Here is an 18,353-nt window from a genome sequence, read left to right as displayed (position 1 = left end):
AAGCGGATGTTAATGCTTTAGATTACAGTGCACTTAAGAATCACTAGGCAGTGGGGGGATGGTTTATAATGGATGATCCATTATCAGGAAATGCAAATCATGGTTGCCATCATCAGCAACAGAGACTAGGGAAAGTGCCATGTCCATTTGGCACTAAAACCAGTGTGGCTTTCAGCCTCTCTTTTGGGGGTCACCTTTGGGTTTTGTACCTTTCCCCTAACCTTCTGTGCCCATCACTGAAAACTGGGAGTTTTCTCATCCCAGGGAAGAGTTTACCCAATGTAGGACTTTTAGTGCTAAAATCAGGACAGTCCCAGACAAACCAGGTTGGTTGGTCACTCTAGCAAATGCTTGCAGGATCAAGAACTCAGTCTCAAGATAAATACTGTATGACATCACTAATGAGTGAAAAAAAACCTCATAGATTAAGGAAACAGACTGGTGGTTGCCAGAAGGTGGGGGCTGGGTGGGGGAAATGGGCGAAGGTGGTCAGTTATAAGATAAATAAGTTCTGGGGATGTAATGTACAGCATGGTAACTATAGTTAACAATGCTGTATTTGCATATATGAAAGTTGCAATGAGAATAGATCTTACAAGTTCACATCACAAGAAAAAATTGTAACTAGGTGAGGTGACAGATGTTAACTGAACTTACTGTGGTAACCATTTTGCAATATATACATATCTCAAATCATTATGTTGCATACCTTATATTAATACATTATATGTTAATTGCATCTCAATAAAACTGCAAAAAGAGAAATGTCTCCGTATTAAAAAATCAATTGTATTTCTATATACTAGCAACAAACTATTGTAAATTGTAATCTGTAAAATGCCATTTACAATATCATTTTAAAAACATGAGTTAAGTAGGGATAAATTTACAGAATATATTCAAGACTGACGCACTGAAAACTATCAAACTTTGGTGAGAGAAATTAACAAAGACCTAAAAAGAAAAATGGAGAGAAATACCATGCTAATAGATCAGAAGACTCAATACTGAGATGGCTTTTCTCCCCAGATTGTTCTATAGTGTCAACTCAACCCCAATCAAAATTCCAGCAAGCATTCTTTTTGGTAGAAATTGACAAGCTGATCCTAAAATGCGTGTAGAAATGCAAAGGACCTAGAATAGCCAAAACAATTTTGAAAAAGAACAAAGAGGATTTACACTGCTTGATTTCATGACTCACTGGAATCTTGTAACAGTGGTCAAGCAATTAAGACAGTATGATGCAGGCATAAGGCGGAGCAGATAGATCAATAGAATAAAAGTGCAGATGTAGACACGTGCATATATGGTCAATTGATTTTTGACAAAGTACTGAGGCAATTCAATGGGGAAACTGATAGTGTTTGCCACAAATGGTGCTGGAACAACTAGATATCCATAGGAAAAAAAAAAAAAGAACCAATCCCTGCCTCACAACATATATAAAAATTAATAAATTCAAAACGGGTTGGAGATCCAAATGTAAAAGCGAAAACCATAAAGCTTCTAGAAGAAAACATAAGAGAAAACCTTTGTGACCTATGTGATCTAAGGCAAAGGTTTCTTAGGGAGGACACAAAGACACAAACCATAAAAAATATTGATACCTGGAGTTCGTCAAAATTAAAAATATTTGCTCATGAAAAGACACTGTTAAGTAATAAAAAACAAACCATCAACTGAAAGAAAATTTTATTTATGTGACAAAGGACTTGCTGCCAGAATATATAAAAATTCTCAAAACTCAGTTTAAAAAATAGGTCAAAGATTTAAACAGTAACATAACCAAAGAAGGTATATGAAAGGCAAGTAAGCACATGAAAAGATGCTTAACATCATTAGTGATCAGGGAAATAAAAATTCAAGCTACAATGTGATGCTACAACTCACCTATTAGAATAGCTAACAGTTAATAAACAAAACCCAAAGAACTGACCACACCAAATGCTGGGGAGGATGCAGAGCAGTTAGAACACTTGTATGTTGCTGGTGGGAATGCAAAATAATATAAGCCACTTTTGATAACAGTTTTGCTCTCTCTTTTTTTTTTTAACAAAAGTAAACATGTACTTACCACATGACTCAGCAATCCCATTCCTAGATATTTGCCCACAAGAAATGAAAACATATACCCACACAAAAACCTGTGTGTGAATGTTCTAGCAGTTTTATTTAATAATAGCCAAGAAGTGGCAAACGGATAGCAAATTGTGGTACCTCTGTATAATGGAAACTACTCAGCAATAAAAAGAAACTGCTGATACACACATTGACATGGATAAATCTGAAAAGCTTCATGTTGAATGAAAGAAGCCAGTTTTAAAAAGGCTACATACTGTAGGGATTCCATTTATATGCCATTCTACAAAAAACAACAGAAATCAGATCAGTGGTTGCCAGGGGCTGGGGGTGTTAAAAATGTCCCATTTAATTATTGTGCTGGTGGTTACACTCTTACAGACATTTGTCAAAACAAACAGAACTGTTCATTCAAGAAGAGTGATTTTTTTTTTTTTTTTTTTTTTTTTTTTTTTTTTTTGCGGTATGCGGGCCTCTCACTGTTGTGGCCTCTCCCGTTGCGGAGCACAGGCTCCGGATGCGCAGGCTCAGCGGCCATGGACCACGGGTCCAGCCACTCCATGGTATGTGGGATCTTCCCGGACTGGGGCACGAACGCATGTTCCCTGCATCAGCAGGTGGACTCTCAACCACTGCGCCACCAGGGAAGCCCAAGAAGAGTGAATTTTACTGCATGTAAATTGTACCTCAAACCTATTTTTTAAAAAAAGAATAAATAAAAAAAAAAGAATGAAATAATGCCATTTGCAGCAACATGGATGGACCTAAGTGAGTCCGTGGATGGACTCACTAAGTGAAGTGCGTCAGACAGAGAAAGACAAATATCATATGATATCACTTATATGTGGAATCTAAAATAATGGTGCAGATGAACTTGTTTATAGAACAGAAACAGACTCACAGACTTAGAGGGCAGGCTTGTGGTTGCCAAGGGGGAGAGGTGGGGGAGGGATGAAGTGGGAGGTTAAGACTGGCATATGCACGCTACTGTATGTAAAACAGATAATCAACAAGGACCTACTGTATAGCACATGGAACTATATACTCAAGACTCTGTAATAACCTATTTGGGAAAAAAATCTGAAAAAGAATAGATATATGAATATGTATAAGTAAATCACTTTGCTGTGCACCTGAAACTAACACAACATTGTGAATCAACTATATTCCAATATAAAATTTTTTTAAAAAAGAATCAATGTGTCCTTGTGCTGTTGACATCATTTCCCCCGGGGGGTTTGATCCTCACCTTCTCTCTGGGATATTTGGGGAGCCACAAGAGAAAATTGTTGTCGATTAATCCATCACCTGTTAAGTCTCAGGCTCACCTTGTAGAAACTATTTGATCCTCATAACAACTACCTGAGGTGGATGCTATTCTTGGCCTCGTTTACAGAGTAGAAATTGGGGCCCAGCAAAGTTAAACACCCAGCCAGGAAGGAGCCAAGATGAGGTTTAAACCCGCGTAAGCCTGATCCCAAAGATGAGGTGTTTGAACACCCCACTGCTGGATGCCGTCTGAAAATTTATTTTATTTTATTTTTTGTGTGTGTGTGGTACGCGGGCCTCTCAGTGTTGTGGCCTCTCCCGTTGCGGAGCACAGGCTCCGGACGCACAGGCTCAGTGGCCATGGCTCACGGGCCCAGCCGCTCCATGGCATGGGGGATCTTCCCGGGCCGGGGCACGAACTTGTGTCCCCTGCATCGGCAGGCGGACTCTCAACCACTGCGCCACCAGGGAAGCCCCCCGTCTGATAATTTTGACTTTCTGTTTCCCCCCACACACACCTTTGCTTCTTGTTCCTTCACCTGGGTCCTCACAAATTCAGGGAATTCCCTGCACACAGACGTCCTTCCTGTCTCTCAATCACCTCTGGCTGGGATGTCTAAATTCTGCTCTAGCATCTGGAGTCGACCTGACTGAATCCAGGCCCATGTGGGGTGACTCACACCTGGGAAGAGAAACTCCAGAGTCAGAGAGGGTCAGTCATCCGCGCCCACCAAGCCCGGTGAAGCTGCACCTTGGAGCAGCGGTCTGGACCCTTCTGTGGGACCAGAGCAGCGCCCCCTGCTGGAAGCCTGTTGCAGGTAAGCAGAGACGCTGGATTCCAGGCTGCCCCTGGACTCTCCAGGTGATGCCAGGTTTTCAGAGCCAGCAGAACTCGGCAATAGCTGGTGGCGTGGACCTTCCCTGCTTCAGGGAGGTGAGCCGGGTCTCCTGCGCTGGCAGCCAATGCGGAGGCCGTGATGCAGGTACCCGTCCTGCAGCGCCCCAGGAGGCCGACGTGCATAAAGAGCAAAAGGAGCCCTCCTGGCCTCCGAACAGCCTCCCAGGCCTTGACGGACCCCAGCACTGGTCACTCCTCCCACTGCAGGCGCTCCGGCTGTTCTGGGTGCCAGTGGGCATGTGGGCTGGTTTGGAAGGGGGTGCCTCGGGCAGAGTCCCTTATTCTTGGTCAGGGCCCGTGGTGGACCCGACATAGACTTCACATGGAGCTGATCTCCTGGGCTAGGCTGGGGAGCAGGTGGGAGGCGAGGAGGTGGTGGGGAAGAGAAGATGGGCAGGAGTCCCCGTGAACACACACAGCGCCTTGCACTTGGCAGGCGGTGGAGTGGAGGTGATGCTGCAGACCCATGGGGGAGGACCCTGGAGCAAGCACAGGGGTGCAGGAGGCATTTTCACACATTCCTCAGCTTGCAAGCCTCCCCTCTTGTGTGGTCAGGCACGTCGTCTCCATGCTTCCTACCCGAGTCCACAAGACCGTGGCTTCCCTTCTCCAAGCAGTGGCCCCAGACCCTACAAACAGCCACTGGCTCCCCACTTCCTCGAGGCTCCATCCCAAACCCTGTCCCCTCCCCCTCTCCACCTGAGGGCCCTTCCTCTTGTACCTGGGTCCTGCCCGCCCTCTGATGTCCAGTTGAAGCTCTGCGTCCTCCAGGCAGCCTTCCCTGACCATCCCACTTGTGCTGATTTCCCTCTCCTCGGAATTCCATAAGCGTCGCCATCTGCACCTGTCACCTGGCCTCTGCCCAGTGGGTCTGCCTTGTTAGACGGTCACCCTGTTTCTCTGGTCTTCTCCAGTGGGCCGTGTGGGCAGCACAAGGGCCTTGTACTCCACAGCCGGGCACCATGCTGTACCCCACTAGGAGGCGTCTGGTTGCAAGGAGACGTAAAGAAAGAGGGGGTTTCCCAGGAGCGCAGGGGGACCGCCATGAAGCCAATGGTAGGATATGCCCCAGTCATGACGAGGTAGGATGCTACCGCCCACCCGCAGCCCGTCCGAGACTCTCAGCCTCTGTCTGCACGTTCTACATCTTCCTCTTCATCAGCCTCGTCTGCTTTAGTCTGAAACGTCAGTGCCCAGCCTCTGGCTTCAAAATCTGTGTCCAGGGACTTGCCTGGTGGTCCAGTGGTTAAGACTCCGTGCTTCCCCTGCAGGGGGCGCAGGTTTGATCCCTGGTCGGGGAACTAAGATTCCTCATGCTGCAAGGCGTGGCCAAAAAATTAAAAAATCTGTGAGTCCAGGACTCACAGTGGAACAAGGCTCTAATGCCCTACTCCTGGGGGCCGAGGGAGAGAATCTGATGGACTCCTGGGTCAGGGGACTTCCTGGTGCCGTCACCAGAGGCCAGCAGGGCAGGGTCACGTGAGCCGTTCAGGGGCTGGGAGTTTGAGGAGTTTGGTCAAGTCCTCCAAGGAGGGAGTGGGGTTTGGGAGAAGTGGGGGCATCCCCGGTACAGGAAGGAAGATACGGAATAAATGCTGACGGACCGCAGGGTCAGGGCAGAGGCTCCAGGTCGAACCCTTTACTTCTGCTCCTGACCTTTCTGGCAAACTGGTCAAGAACTGACTGCAGCCTTTTCGGAATCCTGTTTATTTTTCTCACTTGCTCACAGAAGTGGCCAAGAAGTGCTGGGAAGACCCGAGTTCTAATCCAGGCCCGCCACTTACCAGCTCCGTGAATTTGGGCAAGTGACAAAAGATTTCTGAGCGTCCTCATCTGCAAAATCAAGGTTATGGGAATAGTCGTGTGCAGTCGTGAGTGCGTGTGTGTGGGCTTGGGGGGCAGCTACCAGAGCGGCTGGAGCTGAGAGTTTAGCCGAGTGCTTGGCACCCATGCGGTGGAGACCCTGAGAGGCATATCTTTTCATGTTTTACATCAAAAATCTTCATGATGTAATCAGGATGGCCGGCCATTGAGTAGTTAACAATGTTTCTTTTCTTTTACGCTGACACATAAAATAGATGCATCTTATAACTAATGGCATCCTCGATTTGGTGAAATATCATTACCGGTGTGCTGATCTGAGGCAAACCGCAGTATCTCCGGGTAAAAATGTCCCCATCAGCTAAAGGGGGACAATGTCCCTCCTTCAGCCAGCCTGAGGCTAAAATGACACCACGTCTGTAGACAGTTTTGACGTTACCCGCCCCTTCCCTCCTTCCCTCCTGCAGGCACCACTGATGGGCGCAGGTGGGCTTGGGGCAGACAGAGCGGTCCTGAGCCGGGAACTTGTTTGTTTATCTGTGGAGAGGGAGGCTTCCGCACAGAGGGCCAAGCAAATATTTGCAGTTATGGATTAACTCGAGGTCCAGGCTGTCATGGCGGCAGGAGGGCGACCTTGCAGTTTCTCGGCGGTCCACCCCAGTAAGTCCCCTTCGAGGCAGGTCTGTGAGGGGGGCCGGAGGAGGGTGAGCAGGGCTGAAGGTGGACTCTTCTAGCCAGGGTTTGAGAGGCTGGCTGGAGCTTGGGGTAAAGGAAATCTGGGCTCTGCCACCGGCCAGGCCAAGGCTCTGGCTGGCATTCCTCAGGCTGGGGTGCCATGGCTCCCAGGGGCCTTCCTCCCAGACTTTGAGGGAAGTGGAAGTCGGTTGAGGGCCTCCAGACCCCAGAGCCATCGCCAGAGGCAGCTTGGAACCCAGAGCCCTCCAGGCTCCCCACCACAGCCTCACCTCTACTTCTAAACCCTTTAAACAAATGTCAGAATCAGCCTCAGAGGGAGTCAGCAAAGTGGAACATGAGGTTAGACGGGGAGGGGGGTGCTGGTGGGGCACCCACTCAGCCTGGGGGGCAGCGGGGGCTCCTAGGTTTCCGGCCAGCAGGGCTACCTCTGTGGCCTTGTGGTGCGCCTGGTGTTTTGCGGCAGGGGTTAAGGTTCCAGGCCTGGAGCCACACAGGCCTGAGCTCAAGCACTAGCTCCTCCGCTTCCTGGCTGTGGGTGTTTAATAAGCGATTTCTCTCCTGTGAGCCTCAATCGCCCCCTCTGTGAACTGGGGTGACAACATTAATACCTACCTCTTGGGTGGTGGTGAGCCTTCGCTGAGATAATAGTAGCTCATGCTTACTGAGCGTTTGCTGTTTGCAAACCTATTCAACAGCTTTATGTAGATTAACTCATTTAATTCTCACGATAACCCTCTGAGGCAGAAATACAGTTTTTCCATCCGCTTTACAAATGAGGCAACTGAGGAGCAGTTAGGGATCTTGCCCGACAATCCTGTCCTGGAGCTGGGATTTGCACCAGGCGCTCTGACTCGGTGGCCTGTCCTCTGAACCATGTACAAATTTCTTGAAAGACACCGTGACTGTCCAATAAACGTCAGTTCTTCTTCTTAACCTGGCCTTTAGATCAGCAGAGGCGTCACCCCCGACTCCTCACCCAGGGAGGGCAGGAACGTTCTGGGTGCACCTGCCCATCACCCTTCTGTGTCGAGTCCCCTTTGATCGTCACCAGGTCACGGCCCCTTCCACTTCCTCTCTTCACCCTGCAGGCTCGGGTCGTGTGACCTTAGCCCCATATAGACAAGGGGACCGAGGCGCCCCATGGGTGTCTGAATAGCGAACAGGGACCCCCACCCCAGCTTTGGCCCTGGCGATCGCTGGTTCGTTCAGCTCCCACCCGGGGCCGGGGGAGGGGGCAGAGCTGGGGTGGGGGGGCTGGCGGGGCTGCCGGAAGCTCAGAAGTCCTCCTCAGACAGGTGGCAGCAAGTTCAGAATGTGGCAGCTCACAAGCCTCTTCTTGTTCGTGACGATCTGGGGAGTTTCCAGCACACCAGCTCCTCCCGGTAAGGCCGCTCTCCCACCCCCCTCCTCGGGACCTTCGGGGTCTTCACACCTTTCACCGGCTCCCCTGAGCCTCAGGGCGAGAGGAGATGAGAGGCGGACCTGAGGGAACAGGGATAAATTAACTGAGGGGAACACAGGCCGCAGCTCAGGGGCTGAGTCCTGTGGTGATGGCAGGGAGCCCCCGGGGTCGCGGGGTCATGTCCTTCCTCCTACCTGGGGGGTTGGTCACAGAGTCCCCTGGGTCTCCTCACTCCACCGCTCACTCCCTCAACTGTGAGAGCGCCAGGCCCCGCTGCCAGGCAAACTGCCCCAGAGCAGCCTGTCCTCCTCAAACGCTCATCTGCTGGCCGCTATCCTGCCCCAACCCCTCCCCTGGTCCCCACGGCCAGGGGACCGGGATGTGGAGAGGAGGAGGCCAGGATGCTGGGGGAGGGGGCCTGCGGGACAGCTGTGCTGCCTGGTTTCTTAGGCAGCCCTCCCCCCACACCTCCTGCAGCCACCGTGGGCTGTTTCTTCCATGTATGCCTCTTCCTGAGCTGCTCGTCTTCCTGGCGGCCCTTCCTCCCCACTCCCAGCCCCGGTCCCCACCTGCGGTCCTCCTGGCTCCCACGTCCAGACTCAGTCCGGCACATCTTCCTTTCCTCAGGATGCCCTTCCTGGCCCTGGCATCCTCGAGCCTCTCTTGCTCACTCCCCTGCCTTGGTCCCTCCACCCCAGCTCTCCCCCTGCCCCCAAGGCAGACACCTCTCAGAGCCCAGGAGACATTGGGTGATGCTCCCCGGGTGGCAGGTCTGCCTTGTCCAGGTGTGCCTGCCCTAGGGGAAGGGCGTGGGAAATGCTCCATGAGGAGGAGGGGAGGAGGGGAGTGCAGGGATGGTGGAGGGACGGCTTCAAGACGGGGTTGCACGAGGTGTGCCTGGAGAACAACAAGACCCATTTACCTTTGCAGTATAATAATAACAACAGCAGCAGCATGTGGCATTTGTCACTGGCTGCCAGTGACATTTCCCTGCCAGGCACTGTACTAAGTGTTTTACGTGATTATCTCATCCTCATTTTTTGATGAATAAACTGAAGTTTAGAGAGGTAAAGACATGGGCTCAGGGTCACACGCAGGTTGGGCTGGGTTTGGAGGGAGGGAGGTCTGTCGGCCTCTGTGCACGCACTCTGAATGGTCAAGTGTCCTGTCCTCCGATGGCCGGCCCCCTGCTTCGGGAGGAGGAGAGGGTATCGGTACCTGGAATTATAATCCTGAGGGACCAGAAATGAAAACCTCCCCAGGGTCTCCCCAGCCGGGCCCCCTCACCGCGGGCCCCCCACCAACGCGAGCTCCCTGTCCCCCTCCCAGCCTCAGTGTTCTCCAGCCATCGGAGTGCCCACCAGGTGCTGCGGATCCGCAAACGCGCCAACACCTTCCTGGAGGAGCTGCGGCCCGGCAGCCTGGAGCGCGAGTGCAGAGAGGAGACCTGTGAATTTGAGGAAGCTCGGGAGATTTTCCAAAACATGGAAGACACAGTAAGGCCGCCCGACTGGGTGCAGAGCTTGAGGTTCAGGGGTGGGACCTGGAGCGGCAGCCGGGGGCCCCCTGGGAGTCCTGGGAAGCGGTGGGCACCAGCCCCTTACCCTCCCAGCTTGCCAGGGGTGCAGCAGTAGAGTGAACGGCCCTATGGTCTTGGCCAGAGCACATGGGACTCCAAGAAACAGAACTCTGCAATGAGTGTGAGAAGCGTCTGGGGAAGCCTTAGGCTGGGATTCCCACCCAATCCCACTGGAGGTAGCTGAGTCCCCCTCTCCACCTGCGACTGGCCACCACGGCCTCCCCTCTTCTCTCCCCCTCTGATCCAGAGGCCACCACCCCTGCTTCCACCCTGCTGACCAGGTGACCCAAGACTCCCTGATGTCTGGGCGCACACACTCACTCTGTGCCTTAGATACTCCAGGGGTGAAACCTGATTGCTCAGGGGACCCAAGGAAAGGGTCTGTGTCCTCTCTGGCCCCCAGGGCCCTGTGGTGGTGGCCCTGAGGTGTTAGGATGCGCTCAGTAAGGGAGGTGTTCCTGATACAAGGCTCAGACCCCCTCCAGCACCCAGAGCTCACTTTAGCGACTAGGACCTGGGGGTTGTGCCACCACCTGGGTCCCCTTCAAGCTGTCTGTAGGTATGCCCTTCCCACTCAGCTCTCACAGCTGAAGGCGGAGCTCTGGGTGGCTTCCTCTCTTGCCCTCAGCCACCATCTCCACTGCCTCTTTCCCCAAATGGCCTCCTCAGCAGATGCCAAAATGATTTTCGGCAGGCACAGCCTGGGCACATCACACCCCTCCCATGCCTCCCCCCTCCCCCCCGCCCAGGGTCTCCCAGGCCAGCAGGGGGCTTTCGGCCTGGGCATCAAGCAGTGGATCTCAGGGACTGGTGGTCCCAGCCCAGCAGCAGAAGTGACACCAGAGAGCTGGTTAGAAAAACAGACTTTCTCAACCGGCAAAAGCCGTGTCTCACGCACCATGTCCTGCTAGTCACCCAGCTCTGAGGACAGGTTCAGGGAAAGAGCAGATGTCCAGTGCCTGGAGGGATGGAGCTGGAAGCAGGCAGACCCTGGATGGGGGTGGGATTTGGGTCCCTTCCTTTGCAGAGGCTGCTGGGGTAGCAGCCAGGCCAGTGCCCAGAGGAAGCTTCCAGCTGCACGGGCGGGGGACGGGGGGGGGCGGGTTTGGGATGTGGGGTGGAGATGGGCAGAGGGGCAAGGAGCCTGGCTTTTCTCAGGCTGCAGCTGCCCAGAGGCTGGGGTTGACCCCTCTTTGCGTGGAAGCCCTTCCCTTCCCTGCCCGCTTAGATGCTGCCTGCCGGACCTGGGCCAGCCCGGGGAGGGGCCCCGGGGGCTCCCCATCTACACAGGTGGGCTGACGGCCCCTGACGCCGCCCCTTCTCTCCGCAGATGGCCTTCTGGTCCAAGTACCACGGTGAGTGCGCTCCAGACCCCTGGCCGCGGTGCCCGTGCCCCTCGAGGTCTCTAGGCCGCTGAGGGCATGGGGACGGGGACGGCGGACCTCCGTGATCCCCTCCTTATCCCTCGTCGCAGACGGGGACCAGTGCGCGGCCCCGCCGCCGGCGCACCCGTGCGACAGCCCGTGCTGCGGGCGCGGCACGTGCATCGACGGCCTGGGCGGCTTCCGCTGCGACTGCGCGCAGGGCTGGGAGGGCCGCTACTGCCTTCAAGGTGAGGGGCGGCGGGCGGCGGGCCGGGGAGCTCCCCGGGGCCGGGGGCGGGGCCGGGCGCGCTGAGCGCCGCGCTCTCTCGGCGCCCTCCTGCCGGTCCCCCGCAGAGGTTCGCTTCTCCAACTGCTCGGCGGAGAACGGCGGCTGCGCGCACTATTGCTTGGAGGTGGAGGGCGGGCGCCACTGCCGCTGCGCGCCCGGCTACCGCCTGGGGGACGACCACCTGCTCTGCGAGCCCAAGGGTGAGCCGCAGATGGGGGACAGCACGGGGCACCCGGGCGGGGAGCAAGCCACAGGGCCGAGTCCCAGGCGAAGGAGACGGGCCGCCCCGACGGGGAGGGAGGGTACCCTCGGCGGGTGTCCTGCCCGCTCTTGCCCTCGCCGGCCCGCCTTCCTCCAGGGGCCGCTGCTCACGCTGGGGGCGTGGCCTGGGGCAGGAACCCAGAGGTAGCACATCTCCCCAGGGAGGAGCGGATGGGGAGGGCACGCCTCCAGAGTCCTCCTCATCTCTCTTGACTTTATTTCCGCCTTCACCCCTGGCTTCTCTGAGGAGAGACAGGAACCGTGATTCTGCCTTCTCTTCTACTTTCCTTTTTATACATTTAAATTTCTATCAGATTTATATACTTACCCAACAGTCGGAGTTTCACAACTCTTACCACGATTTCAGCAGGTTGTTCCTCCGTGTGGATCTTCTTGCATTCACTGTGCAGCGCCCTTTACATGTGGAAATGCGTGTCTTCTATCTCTAGGAACATTTCTTTAGTTATTTCCTTGATGACCTGCCCTGTGCTTTCTCTGTTCTCTCTTTCTACACCTCCTAATCAGATCTCTTTCCCCGGATTGATCTTCTAGTTTTATTATTTCATTATCTCTTCTATTTTCCGTATCTTTGACTTTGTGTTCTTCTTTCAGGGAACTTTCCACAACTTTATATTCCAGTCCGTTTACTGAAAAAAAAAAAAAAAAAAAGCCAACTATTCCTTTTAAAGTAATTAGAGATTCACAGGAAGTTGCAAAGAAATGCCTGGTGGACCTGTTGGCTGGTGGGCTTTCCTGTGAGACCATCTGAAGGCCCAGGTCACTGGCAGAACCCCTATTGCCCAGATTCTTAGGTCTTTAGGCCGTTTTCTGAGAGGAATCCTCCAAGTTCATGCTTGGGTGGTCCCAGCCTGGCTTCCAGCCCCCTGGGGAGAGTAGGGGGGAGAGGAACTGGCATCTGCCCCGTCTGCAGATGTCTGCGTGACTCTCTGGTCAGTCTTGCATGTCACTGTTTCCTGTGGCGGTGCCTGGAGTCCCCAGGTCTCTGGTTCACCCTCTGCGGAGAATACACCTAGGGTCTTCTGCAGGGGTCAGAGAGGAGAGTCAAGCCACTGATGAGGGGTCGAGACAGAAGCCTAGGGCTCTAGCAGTTTCTTTGACAAGCTCTCAACATTCCTGCTGTAGCCCCACCTGCACAGCTTCTTCAGAGACACGTGGAGGCTTCCTGGGCGTTTCTGTTGCCAAGCAGCCTGCTCCCAGCGTCTCCTACCACTGGCTGAGGTTTCGGCTTTCTCAGTCGGCCAAGTCAGTTACCATGTCCCTCTGCTGTCCAGCTTCTGGAATCTTGTCGCTGTTGTTTCATCTCCATTTTCTGTCACTAGGCAATCCCCCTGCTGATGGTTTCCCACTGCTTCTTGCGAGTCTAAATCTCCCATCGCAGCCTGAATGGCCCTGGCCCGCCTCCCAGCCCTCAGTTCTGCTCAGTGCTCTCTCCTCTGGGCTGAGGAGCTCACAGCCGTGCTCAGAGCCACTCTGAGGCTCTCTGGGCGTGCCCACCTTCTCCTCCCCATAAGTCCTTACCTCTGTTAGGGGCTCGGCAGAATCCCAGCACGAGACCTTACTTGTGCATCTCAGGGATTACTCCCAACAGCCCTGGGGTGTCCCAACTCTGAGAACTTTAACGACCTGCCCAAGGGCACACCGCCAGGTAGAGATGCTGCTTGGTCTGACACTTGCCATTAAGTGGCGCTGTTCATTAACCGACTGACTATCCCGAGGGGCTTTGCAAGTTGATAGAATTGAGTGTCTGAGCATCATTTATCCTACAAGGCAGCAAAGGAGGCTGCTGGCAGGAGGGGAACAGAGATGGGAGGGCAGTCTCGGGAGCAGTGCCCAGCAGGCACTCAGCAGCCTCCCCCTGCCTTCAGTGACGTTTCCTTGTGGGAGGCCAGGGAAGCGAATGGAGAAGAAACGCAAGCACTTGAAACGTGACACAGACCAAGTAGACCAAGAAGGCCAATTAGATCCACGGCTCATCAGTGGGCAGGAGGCCGGATGGGGAGAGAGCCCCTGGCAGGTGAGAGGAGAGAGAGGCAGCGGCTCACCAGCTGGGTCAGGAGTCACTGAGCCCAGTTCCTGCTCAGGAGGCACCAGTGGGAAGGGAAGTGCAGCCTTTGCTTGGGGGCGGGGGCGGGGATGCGGGCGGCAGTGCTAAGGGTGGAGGATTCCAGGGAAAGATGGCGCTAAACCGATGGGAGAGGAGCCGCCGGGCATGGGGGGGCTGGGCACCGGGGGCCAAGGGGGGAATGTGCGGGAAGGAGAGCTGGAAAGATAATGCTCTGCTTGTGGTATTTGAGGCAGAGGCCTGGTGGAGGGGAGCGGTGTTTTGCGTGGGAAAGGGCTGGGAGGGAGGGTTGACCTCGGAGTACCTCTCCAGCCCCGCCTTGGGAACTAACACTTATTTGGTCCCCATCTCTGCCAGGCACTGGGGTGGGGGGGGGGATTGTCCAGAGATCAGTAAGCAGGGGCGGGGCTTCCCTGGTGGCGCAGTGGTTGGGAGTCAGCCTGCCGATGCAGGGGACACAGGTTCATGCCCCGGTCTGGGAAGATCCCACATGCCGCGGAGCGGCTGGGCCCGTGAGCCATGGCCGCTGAGCCTGCGCGTCCGGAGCCTGTGCTCCGCAACGGGAGAGGCCACAACAGTGAGAGGCCCGCGTACCGCAAAAAAAAAAAAAGCAGGGGGCTGGCAGGTCTTGGAGAGCTCACAGGCCCCAGGAGATTCAGGCTCCTAAACACAAGGCAACCCAATGGGACCAGAGCCGGCTGGCAGGATAGGGACTGAGGGAACCTGGAGAGGACTCCCACGGCAGCCTGGGGGCCTCAAAGGCTTCTCAAAGGACACGACGACCAGCCTGAGCCCCCGACGGTGAGAACTCTCTGGATGCTGCTGAGGATGATTATAGGAACAGCACAGGCAAAGGCAGGGAGATACCCTGGAACAGGCAAACTCCATCAAACGTGCAGAAAAGAAAATGCCAAATAAGTCCATGCCCGTGTAACCAGGGAACCCGGGGAAGACCTATTTAGGCAGCTAGTGCCTGGGGCTGTGCTGAGACCGGGGCCCTGGCATGGAGCTGTCAGAAGGCCATGTGGTGCCATCACTGCCCACCCCCCATTACAGGTGGTCCTGCTGGACTCGAAGAAGAAGCTGGCCTGCGGGGCAGTGCTCGTCCACGTCTCCTGGGTGCTGACAGCAGCCCACTGCTTGGACGACCACAAGAAGCTCATCGTCAGGCTCGGTGCGGGCTGGAACCAGGCCGGAGGGGTGGCCCAGGTGGGCTGGCCGGGTGTGGGGAGCCTGCTCTCCGGGGTGCTTGAGCAAGAGGACACCAGAGCCGCACAGAAGGCATCTCAGGGCAAGAGGCCCATGTGCTCCCTCCCCGCCACTCCTGCGGCGGCGTTTTAGACACAATGACACCATGTAGTTTGCACGTAAGGGATTCTCTTCGAATCTGGTGCCCAGGTGCTTACACATGTGTGTTTGCCAGCGAGGAGGTTACACACGTACTTGTGTCTTCACTCTCACTGTGTGGAGTGGCCGTGTGTGTGGACCTGCAGCACCCTGGGGTGCAGAGATCCAGAAGGCGTCCTCAGGGCCGCGCTTCACACGGAGTGACAGGGATGGACTGCGCAGTGGGGGCCCTGGCATCTGGCACAGCAGCCAGCTGCTTCCCTGCAACAGCCCAGGGCTCCCCAAGCCTAGACCCCACTCTCTACCAATTTCTGGGGGGCGGGGGTTCTCTCACTCCAATCTTTATGCAAAAAAAAGAAGGCAAAGATATGTACTGAGAGTGAATGACCAGATTCACACACCCTGCCTTCATGCCCAGCACAACCAGAGGCCAGTGGCCTCCAGCGAGGCTGGGCTTGGAGGCAAAGCCCTCACCCCGCCTTTCCAGGAACCAACAGCCTCGCCTGAGAAGACCTTGTGTCTTGTGTGTGGTCCAGATCTTTCTTCCCTGGTGGAGTCTGTGTCCGGCTGGCTGCTCCTGCCCTGCCCTCATCTTGGCAGGTGTCCCATGTTCTCTTTGCAGCTCTGGTCTGTGTCCCAGGTCTCCAGGGAGCTTCAGGCTTCCCTGCTGACTGCCCACCGCTGGTCACTTCCCAGGTCTCACTGCTCCATCTATGAGCCAGTCCTGAATTCAGACCAGCGTTCTGCCCCTTTAGGACTGACAGTCATGGGCCGTTACCCTTGATAGTGACCAGAGGCACAGCCCTGTGGCCTAGGACAGTGCCGGGCATACGTGGTGACCACTCCTGCTGTCCCCCCACGAGGGCCTGCAGGAGCATGGCAGCCACGTTGGCTTCAGGGGGCCCCAGGGGAGGGAGGCTCCCCCAAGCCCACTCTGACAGCCCCTCTGCCCTGCAGGGGAGTATGACCTGCGGCGCTGGGAGAAGTGGGAGGTGGACCTGGACATCAAGGAGGTCTTTGTCCATCCCAACTACACCAAGAGCACCAGCGACAATGACATCGCCCTGCTCCACCTGGCCCGGCCCGCCACTCTCTCACAGACCATTGTGCCCATCTGCCTCCCAGACAGTGGCCTGTCGGAGCGCGAGCTCACCCAGGTCGGCCAGGAGACGGTGGTGACAGGCTGGGGCTACCGCAGCGAGGCCAAGAGAAACCGCACCTTCATCCTCAACTTCGTCAAGGTCCCCCTGGTCCCGCACAACATGTGCGTTCTGGCCATGCAAAACAAGGTCTCCGAGAACATGCTGTGCGCCGGCATCCTGGGGGACCCGCGGGATGCCTGTGAGGGTGACAGCGGAGGGCCTATGGTCGTCTCCTTCCGCGGCACCTGGTTCCTGGTGGGCCTCGTGAGCTGGGGCGAGGGCTGCGGGCGCCTCAACAACTACGGTGTTTACACCAAAGTCAGCCGTTACCTCGACTGGATCCACGGCTACATCAACGCTAAGAAGGCCCCCCTCAAGAGCCAGGTGCCTTAGCATCTCCCCCACTTGTGTCTGGACCCCAGAGGACACCCTTGGATGGGGGCTGGGTGTTGAATGGCCAAGATGTTGGACATTAAAAAGGGCATGCAGCAAGCACAGCAGCTATGGCTCTGTCTGTCTTTCCGACCCTTTTCTGGGCTGTTCTGGAGGGAAGTATTTTTGGAGCATCTACTGCACACCCCACACTTTATGAGCTGAATCTTATTTACCTTCCACAGCAACCACTCTTAGATTGAGAGCAGTGGTTCTCAACCTTCACTGTACTTTTGAAACTCCTGGGGGCTGGGGGTGTGGTTGAGGGCTTTCAAAGACACCTACATCCAGTTTCACCCACAGACATTCTGGTTTAGTTGATTTAGGGTGGGGAACAAAAACGCTGATATTTTTTAAACTCCCCAGCTCATTTTAATGTGTGACTAGGGTTGAAAGCCACTGAACAAAAGGAACTTGAAGGACCTCTTCTGCTTGGTTAGGTGCCAAGACGCTCAGGGCCGGTGAGGATAAAGCAAGTACAGCACAAATCAGTCAATGGTACAGGAGGCCTTGACTTATGATTTACATCCCTCTTGTTGGAACCACAGCTGCTGCTTACAGACCAGGGGGACACCAGGACCCACTGAGTTCTATACGTGCAACACAAGGAAAGAGGCATGGCTGAGAAGGAGGCTGCAGGATCTGTCTCCTTAGGGCCTGGGAAAGGGTAGGTGGGACTGCTTGGTGGTGGAAGGAAGCCAGGCCGGGGGCTGGAACCATCTGCTGATCAGTGCGTAAGGCCAGTGTCCCCAACACTTGCAGTGGGACATGATGGATTGAAAGAGTGACCGCATGCTGAGGTCTTTGCCCTTGTTAGAGATTCCCCAGGTGAGTCTCCTGTCAAGGTGGTTAACTAGTGTGGGAGAGAGAACTTCTGGCATCCCAGCCTGAAGAGATCTGCTGACCTGTTCTCCGGTGAAACTAGTGAAAATTATTAAAACAAACAAACAAATAAACGGTCCTAAGAACAAACAAAACAAGAACAAAAATACAACTTTTAAACCAACATAAGAAAACTTGATCTGTCCATAGAAAGCAAAGAAGGAGAATAAAAGTAAACGAGCAGCACATAAAAATCAATGGTATTTGTACATGTTAACAATGAACATGTGGAAACCAAAATTAAAACCACAATACCACTTCCAATCACTCTAAAGAAAATGAAGTACTTAGATATAAATATAACAAACATGTACCAGATATGTGTGATGACACTTACAAAATGCTAATGAAAGAAATTAAAGAAGACCTAAATACATGGAGAAACAATGGAAGACTCAACACAGTAAAGATGTCAATTTTCCCAAAATTGAGCTATAGGTTTAACACAATTCATAGAAAAATCCCAACATGATTTTTTTGTAAACAAGCTTACTATTATATATATATATATATATATATATACATATATATATGTATATATATATAATATATATATATTATATATGTGGAAAGGCAAAGGACCTTGAGTAGCTAAAACACTTTAGAAAAAGAAGAACAAATTAGGAGAAATCATTCTACCCAGTGTCATGGATTATAATCTAACTACAGTGAACAAGATTGTGTGGTATTGGTGGAGGGAGAGACACATAGATGAATGGAATGGAATAGAGAATCCAGAAACAGACTCACACAGCCATGGCCATCTGATTTTTTTTTTTTTTTTTTTTTTTTTTTTGCATTACATGGGT

General features: G+C 53.8%; 1 protein-coding gene across 2 annotated transcripts; it reads left to right on the top strand.

Moving 5' to 3' along the window:
* Window positions 1–6,676: 6,676 nt before the first annotated feature.
* Window positions 6,677–16,723, top strand: PROC (protein C, inactivator of coagulation factors Va and VIIIa; the record flags this gene model as incomplete). Of its 2 annotated transcripts, XM_081242754.1 has the most annotated exons (9): window positions 6,682–6,727; window positions 8,059–8,145; window positions 9,495–9,661; window positions 11,075–11,099; window positions 11,219–11,356; window positions 11,463–11,597; window positions 13,545–13,693; window positions 14,798–14,915; window positions 16,046–16,723. In XM_081242754.1, 9 exons carry the CDS (start codon window positions 6,682–6,684, stop codon window positions 16,621–16,623), a joined length of 1,443 nt encoding a protein of 480 aa, XP_081098880.1. In that variant the 3' UTR covers window positions 16,624–16,723. The 2 variants fall into 2 exon arrangements, with proteins under 2 accessions (XP_081098881.1, XP_081098880.1); XM_081242755.1 differs by lacking the exon at window positions 11,463–11,597 and having other exon boundaries at window positions 6,677–6,727; window positions 8,055–8,145.
* Between the last annotated feature and the right edge of the window lie 1,630 nt (window positions 16,724–18,353).

The sequence above is a fragment of the Mesoplodon bidens genome (assembly GCF_964165515.1).
Source record: "Mesoplodon bidens genome assembly, chromosome: 8".
Classification (NCBI taxonomy): domain Eukaryota; kingdom Metazoa; phylum Chordata; class Mammalia; order Artiodactyla; family Ziphiidae; genus Mesoplodon; species Mesoplodon bidens.
This window is presented reverse-complemented; position numbering and strand designations above follow the sequence as displayed.